Source organism: Austrofundulus limnaeus, unplaced genomic scaffold (assembly GCF_001266775.1).
Source record: "Austrofundulus limnaeus strain Quisiro unplaced genomic scaffold, Austrofundulus_limnaeus-1.0 Scaffold41, whole genome shotgun sequence".
Taxonomy (NCBI): Eukaryota; Metazoa; Chordata; class Actinopteri; order Cyprinodontiformes; family Rivulidae; genus Austrofundulus; species Austrofundulus limnaeus.
In genome coordinates this window covers 637,143-645,298 of record NW_013952443.1, presented here as the reverse complement: position 1 = coordinate 645,298, position 8,156 = coordinate 637,143, and the positions used below count along the sequence as shown (strand labels likewise).

At 37.3% G+C, this 8,156-nt stretch overlaps 1 protein-coding gene across 1 annotated transcript in view; it reads left to right on the top strand.

Moving 5' to 3' along the window:
- The window catches only part of LOC106516762 (uncharacterized protein C6orf106 homolog), a 15,516-nt gene extending 10,239 nt beyond the window's left edge, over positions 1–5,277 (top strand). Inside the window, exons 4-5 of the mRNA XM_014007268.1 lie at positions 1,706–2,019; positions 3,399–5,277. Coding sequence (XP_013862722.1) covers positions 1,706–2,019; positions 3,399–3,431 — 347 coding nt within the window. The 3' untranslated portion in view covers positions 3,432–5,277. The remainder of the gene's footprint in view (positions 1–1,705; positions 2,020–3,398) is intronic.
- The last annotated feature ends 2,879 nt before the right edge of the window (positions 5,278–8,156 follow it).

Genomic DNA, 8,156 nt, shown 5'->3' with positions numbered 1-8,156 from the left:
AATTGATAACTTGCATCCCTAATTTATACAGGAATTAAATTAATTTATATCTACTTATATTTATTTAATTAAGTGTTTTAATGATTTGGCCGATTAATCAAAAAAATAATCAACAGGATAATCAATTATTAAAATAATCGTTAGTTGCAGCCCTACAAACAGCATTTTTCTTAAGGCCATATAAACTAAAATGTTCTATTAAAAGGTTAACAAAGAAAAGTTTGAGATACACTAGGCTTCCTGCTTCATCTGCGTTTTCCTAGGCTATTCAGCTGGTGGCCCGTGGGCCAAATCCGGCCCACGAGTGACCAAAGTTTGGCCCGCCAATTGGTTTATTCATCTCTTAGGCCCAAACCCCAGTTTTCTACTTTAATTACTCAAGTTCTTTTAGTTAAACATAGACATGTTTGATATCTACAGAAATGTCAGAATCTTGGCTAGAAGCTGGTAAAAACCATTTCTATAAACACTCAAGACAGTTAAAACTAAAAGCAGTTGAAGATAAAATGATGAAAGTGAAAATAAATTTGTTTTAAAAATTTGGCAAGTCAGAGATGTCAAAATATTAGTTGTGTCTAATAATAGGAGGCATAATGTGTTCTTTTTATTTTTGATAATGTGTAATTATCACCACATTTATAGGGTTCTGTATGTTGTATTCATGATTAAATGCAGCAAAATAAACAAATTCATAGGTAACATATTTTTGTAATACTTGGTTTATTTACATAATAACTTTAATTGCTGGGTGTTCGGCCCTTCAGCTTTTGACCGGCAGTAACTGTGGCCCTTGGAGCAATTTAGTTGAATAGCCCTGGCCCATACAGTATATCCCTGCCACAATCATTTTATATGAAAAATTTGAGCATATATGGACAGTTCTTTTTGTTTTTTTCATTTTGGAACACTAATATGCAAAAATGAAATACTCCTTACATTTTAAAAATGCTAGCAGTAAGAAGTCGGTTGTAAGATATTGACTCCAGTAAAGTATTACCAAACAAAGTATTTGTATTTTGTTACTTGATACCGCTGTCCAGCACTACGCCAGCCCATCTTTTCAGAAGTCGACAGCAGTGTCTGTCACCACCTCGCTGAAGGCCCTGTCACACTAGACAACTTATGAACATTTTAAAGATGTTTACATTGAAGCTGGAAGTGAAGTTTCTTTTCGGCGTGTACATACTGTAATTCTAACAAATTGATCAAATATATAACTTTCATTTATTCATGACATTTGCGTCTACATTTAGAATATTTGGGGAAATTAGCTCCACGGCATTAAAGGTTGTCATAGAACTAATGAGGCTGCTGGTGATGTTATGGTTGTATTTGCATTGGAATTAGACCACATGCTTTATAACCACACACAGTACTTGGTAATTAATCTGCAGTACAATTATTAGTACAGCTGGGGGGGCCTTTGGAGGGCACAAAATTAAACTAAGAGGCATTAGTTTTAGTGATTAATGTCCAAAAAAGACAAAGTTGTTAAATAAGTAATAAAGGGACAATTAAATTTACATTTGTCATTTCTAATTATTTATGAAAACCACCTCCCTCACTGTGAGTGATAGTAGCTCAAAGAGCACCAGGACAGCTGATTAATACTGTAGTAGAACTATTAGCTGGTACACGTTTTCTTTCTGCAGCAAAGTGTTTGGGACTTTATGTATGACCGGACTTGGTCCGTTTCTTCCCACAGATGTCATTTGGGTGATCCTGAGCGTGGAGGTCGGCGGTCTACTCGGCGTCACGCAGCAGCTTTCCTCTTTCCAGGCCGAGTTCAACACGCAGCCCCATCGGAGCCTGGAGGGAGACTACAACCCCTTCGCGTCGCCTGTGAAGAGCAAGTGCCCGAACAGCAACAACAACCACGTCCACAGCGACAGCAGCAACAGAGTCACGGAGGGAAGCCCACACCAGCTGCAGCAAGACCAGAACGGACTTTCACACAGCTCTGTGGAGATAGTAGCAAACCGTCTTCAAGGCAGTCTATCAGTAGTCTCGTGTAACCAGGTACACAATCAGCTTAAAGGGAACCCCGACTAGTTGTAACATGAGACATTATTTCATAAACATTTGCTTCAACCATAAAACAAAGATCAACACTATTGCAGACTGTTTCACATTTATAAATTAAAAGAAATATATTGTCACACAGAGACATTTTATTACCACCGCAGGTGATACGGGCTAAATGTATGCCCTGCGAGATCTATCCACTCTGAAGGTTAATCTTGGACAATATCTGACAATCATCCCTTTTAAATGAAAGCGGAGCACCTTGACAGACAGAATGTAGAAATAACTCGGCTTGAAACTGAAAATACAGATGGAGGACGTCAGAACTGCTTCACCTCAGCCTTTAGCCTTTTAACTTTTGCGTTAGCGCCCAAGCTAATGCATAGATGGCTGTATTTAAATTCAGGGGCTGTGTTCTTAGAAGGGTGAGTTTGTCTCAGCGATGCACTGAAGGCTGTCTAAATTCAAAGGTGCTTCCAGTGCTTCTGTAGTTCTAGTTTGGGTCCACAAATTCGTACCCCTTTTCCCCTGATTTGAGGGATGGGTCCAGTGTATCCTTTATGGCCCAAGATGCATTGCTGGCCAACTGGGAGATTTTATTTATTTATTTTGTATGTAATGGCGAACGAAGCAAGAGACAGGAATACAAATAGACATTTGGTGGTATGAAAGTGTTAAGCTTTTGTCATTTTCATAAACATACTTTTAATATCATTCTTGTCAGAAACGATCCGGTACGGCAGGTCCTTTAGTGCTTTGTGTATCGCCTCTAAGCTAATTTTGTTAATTTAAAATATTAATATTTGAGTGTATTGCCAAGTTCAGTCTATTTTACATCTTTGTTGCTTCTGTTTACCAACGTCAAGTTTGCTCTGCGACACGACTTGCATCGAGGTGGGGGCTGGAATAAAGCTGAAGGCCAGACTCCAAATTCAGACTCTTTCTTCTGGTCTTCCCATGTTGGCTGGCTCCTTCGAAAGATGCAGACCCTGAATTTGAACACTGCCTGCCTCAGGACAGCTGTGGCTACAGTGTAGCTTACCACCATCAGTATGTGAATGTGTGGATGAATGGGTGAACGTCTGCAATGTGAAGCGCTTTGGAGTCTGTAGGGATTTGATAAAACGATATACAAGTTCAGACCATTTATTGTTTTATAGCCATACACTGTTAGCGCCCAAGCTAATATATATAACGTTGGCCTACAATATTTTTATAATGTTTTACAGTTAAAGTAAATGTTTATAAAATGATGTCGAATGTGAAAAGTAGTCAGGGTTCCTTTTAATACTTTTAAGCTCAAAATGAAATAAAAACAGGGAAGTCGTGGTTTGCCTTGTTTCTGATCTGTGTTTTCACTTCTTTTCTTACAGATACAGGAGGCTTCACCTTTTGGGAACTCTTAATCATGGGACTTGTCAGTGTTTAGGCAGCATTAAATCGTACCTCTGGAATCTGTCACACCACTAAGAAAAAAACAAACAAACAAGAAGCTTTATCATGGTGGAGTGAGGAGATCAAAAACACTTTATGCAAAATCCAGTTACACTTTAAGACTCCAGAGGCCAACGCTCCTGATGTGCAGCTGAACCAACATCCCACTGAATGCATGGGTGAATGCTAAGTTAAAACGAAAACGAGTGCTGCGATTCTTCTGAGTGAATATGTTTATTTTTCTTCTTCTTTTCTTCAGATTTTTCTTGTTTTTTTGTTGCAAAGGTGCACATGGAAACGTGCTGACAGGAGAGAGTGTTTGAGAATAGTTTTTTTTTGTGTGTGTGTGTAGATGCGTGTGCACTGTGCAACATGGGGAAAACAAGACTTTTGGAGTTAAAGCCATTCGTTTTGCCAACTGATTCTCCAGTTTCTGCTCCGTTGAATCAATTTGTGCACTCTCTTGGGTTCTTCAGCACCAAATCTTAATTGGAAGATCGTCACTGAAAAATGTCGTCTTTTTTTATTTTATTTTTTTAATCCAAATACGGCATTTTAAAAAGAAAACAGCTTTTATTTTTTTTTATCACAATTCCCTAAAATTTCTCCCTAAATTTACAGCACAGAAGCAAAGTGTGGCATCACCAGCACAAGGAAGATAAAAGGGATCAAAACAGTACAAGTAGGTTTAATTGGAATTATTTTACAGAAAAAAAAACCAAGGTTGAGTTTTTTCACATTATTAGATATATTGCTATTGCTTTGATGGTACATACAGATAGCACTGTACAACAGTGGTGTCTGTTTAAAGTTCTTGTTTGGATTGACATTTATTTTCAGTTTCAGTCCTTAAATTACTCAGCTAGTGTTGTGAGTTCATGTTTAACCGTCTCATTCACGTGTCGAGCCTTTCTCCATGAAACACACCAATCAGCATGTACCGTTAAAAAAAGCAGGTTTGATTTAAAAACACTTCAGAAGAGGAGCCTCTGAATGCTTGATGATGCTCAACGTATGACAGATAGAGATTTATTGTTATTGAATGAAATTTAATACCATAAAATAAAATATTTAAGAAACCGAGACGCGATCGACACAAACATCGGTGTTATTTTACGTTACAGAAATAAAATGATTTTAGTCGTTTTGCGTTGAAATTGACTTGTTTTTAAAATGAAGCTTTTCATTTGAATGTGTCTCATGAATGTAGAGGAGAAATAAAATGTTTTGTTTATTCAAAGAAATCATATCAATTTTAACAGAGCTGGCTGTTAAATTGTGTTCAAAGAGTTCTGTATTTACAGGTTTGATCATGTCAAAGTTTTTATGTACCCATTAGGAACTACATCGCTGCATATTTACTGACTGGCTAATGTATGCACTGAGTCGTATTCCTCCATGACAAAATGCTCCGCTTCAGTTCCTCCTCCACAAGGCCTGAGAAGGTTTTTAATGGACCACGTCAGTGACGACACAGAGGATCCAGTAATCCCAGGAGTGCTGAGCTACAAAATCACACCAGCCAGTAAAGAAAAAAAAAAAAACACTCTGAGGCTCACGTGTTGAACGATAGAAGACATTATCTGTTAAAAACTACACGATTCATGTTTGTCCCTGCTGTTCGTTACGGTCCGTTTGTGTGGTTTCCTTTGTGTAGTGTGTGACGTTTCCACTGGTCAGACCACAGGGTGAATCAGTTGGCATCAGCCTCACAGCAGCACGTGTGTGTGTGTGTGCAAGTGAGGAAGTGCAGACCGATGAAAGTTCATTTCTTATGTGTGATGAATGTTTGTAAGATTAAATTATCACTGAAAGCTACAACCTTGAACTGTGTGCTGTTTCGTGTGAGATGTGATCTATTTATCCTTCCATCCAACCAAACCAAGTATCTGCAGTGTTTTAGGGACACATTATGATTTTTGTCTGAGCTCAACATTTATAAATCTTTAACAAAGAAATGTCAGGCTGCACACAAGAACGATCCCCATTTGTGACAAATCACATCAAACAGGATTAAGTCATATTCAGTCCAATGAAGCTAAGCACATTTTCAGATTCTTGACTTTTTAACAGCTGGATCATCCTGATCTCATGTTCCAAGGAAATGGCTTGATCTGTCTTCCTAATCAAAATAACTCAGATTCTAAATCCTATTTTTTATGTAATTTTAAGAAGAAACCTCAAATAGTACATTTATTTGGATATTAAGATAAACCAGCTGGGGAGAAAGAAGAGCTTTAAAGCAGGTAAAATGTAAAAAAAAAACTTGAGAGTTTCACTTTTCTGCTTTGTACTAAAAATAAAAAAAAAGTGATTATATTTCAGATATTTAAACAATAGAAGGCATGTGTGCTGTTATATTTTGACAAAATTCAATTGCAAACGTTTTAATCGATTAACTATCTGCCACCACACACCACTCTGTGACTCCTCGGTTCGATGGTAGTGGTCACCCTTGTTTCTAGGTAGGTCATGGGGTCAAAGGTCAAGGTCAAAGTTGACCCCGGACTAATTCTGCTACTGTGTGTTGTAGGATTGTCGAACTGCATGATTTGCATTTATACTGACCTTCAGAAGAGCTTTCACAAGATACAGTGGGGTGTTGATGGCGCATGGAGAGCAGAAACAGTGGGAAGATTAGGAGGAGGGTTGAGCTTCGCTCTGTACAGGCCAGCTCTGGGACGTGAAATAAATTTGAAGGGGAAGTTTTTTTTAATTGTTATTTTTTAATTTGTGACATTTTCTCTATGTCTAGATCAGGGGTGCCCAAACATTTTCCCTCAGAGGGCCAAAATTAAAATCTGAGGGTGGCGGGCCAAATGCAATAATACAAACACATGAAATGCAAATACTTTTCAAGTAAAGTTTTATTTTTTATGATTAAGCTGGCAGCCAGTGTGGTTGCCCACATTCTTTTGTTTGTTTTCAGCCCTTGGACATGGAGAAAACTCAACGTACGCTCGGGCAGCAAAGTCTCATGAGACTTTTCATAATTTAAAATTTGACTATATGTGGACTTATAAGGTGTGCAAATCTAGATATGGACTTAAATCTAATCTAAATGTTTTTTGAAGTTTCCTGTATTTTTATTTAATCTTAACGTAATTCAAAGATAAAGTGAGTACCATGAGTTAAGACTATCTGACTACAGTACATATAGTTGGACCAATGGTTGAGAAGACTAAGTGGAAATATACAATAGTGTTTATACATAAAACAGGAGAATACAATCTAGTAATAACCAGGACAACTGCTGGTGGGTCAAATCAAATGGGTTGGCGGGCCAATTTTGGCCTGCAGGCCCCACTTTGGGCACCCCCTGGTCTGGATCCATGCAAAATGGTGGAAAATACATGTAATTTACAAACAATCCATACAGCTTGGCCTGTATGAACAGAACACCTCACGTGTTAAGATGAATCTTTGATTTAAAGGTCAAAGGTGACCTTCTTGGTTAAAACCTTGTTTATGCTCCAGCTTGACATTTGAATAAGGAAAGTTAAACCCTGATTGTTGCTATCTGTCCAACCAGAAAACCACACACAGGAAGTTGTTCATGGTGTATATCTCTTCAAATGTTCAGGACAATAAATGTCATCAGAATATGGCTTCATATTGGGTTTAATTTTTTTTATTAAGACCAAACTAAATCTTGAGTAGTACTTGTGCAGTCTGCTTCTTTGATTATGTAATGGCTGGTGGTCAGCAGATAAGTTGTAGCTGACAGGTGCAGTTTCATGTCCCTACATGTTCTGTAACTGATCTGTTTATTGATTTGCACCATGGACGTCATCATCAGTAAAACCCCATCATAATCATGTACTTTATAGAGAAATATGCAGGATTTTTGGGTTAGAGAATTCATGCTTTGGATTTCAATTATTCTGACAACTTACTGACAGGCGTGTGAACCACTGAGGTACTCTATAGTTCTATATCATAGTATTACTATATTTACTAAGTATTTCAGTGTTTCATGTTTACTTTTTTGGACATGTTTGTAATTAAAACAACTTCCTTAAGTAGATAGTTCAAACCCTCTATAGTGGGGTTTTAGGTAGAGCTTATTAACAAACAGTATTTTACCTGCTATAGATAGCTCATTTGGAAAAAATAAGAATTTAATTCTGGCCAGATTTACAAGCTATTGGATAATCTTTGTGGGCCAAGTTCAAAGTGGGTTGGTTTTTGTATTACACGGTTGTTAACTCAAATTCTGTGGTTATTTATAAGTGCCAATAGTAGCTTTAGCAGTTTTTGTACATCCTGGGAGCACGTCTTGCAGGATTATCATAATTTTTGTGTTGGAATAACCATATAATGTTAAAATCATGCTAATGTGGTTTATAAAAATATTGATCAGCTCAGACTGTATTGATGAACTAATATTTGCTGGTCTGCATGGATGCACTTCAAAAGCTGATTTAAACACATTTAAACCAATCCAAAATTCCAAACTTTAAAGTTGGGTATTAAAATTAATTTTTTTAAACCTTTAGAGACAATTTTTCCAATTATTTGGAAAAATTCGGAATTTCCTGCTGAGTTGACCACAGGTTGTAACAGAAATGCTTCATCTTGCTGCTGTTGTTGCAAGTAACCAATAACCGTGTTGAGAAATCGACAGCAGTGTAAACATGTATAAAAGTTCGTTGATCAGGACTGCTATGAAAATTTGGAGATTGGAGCTTGTCAAT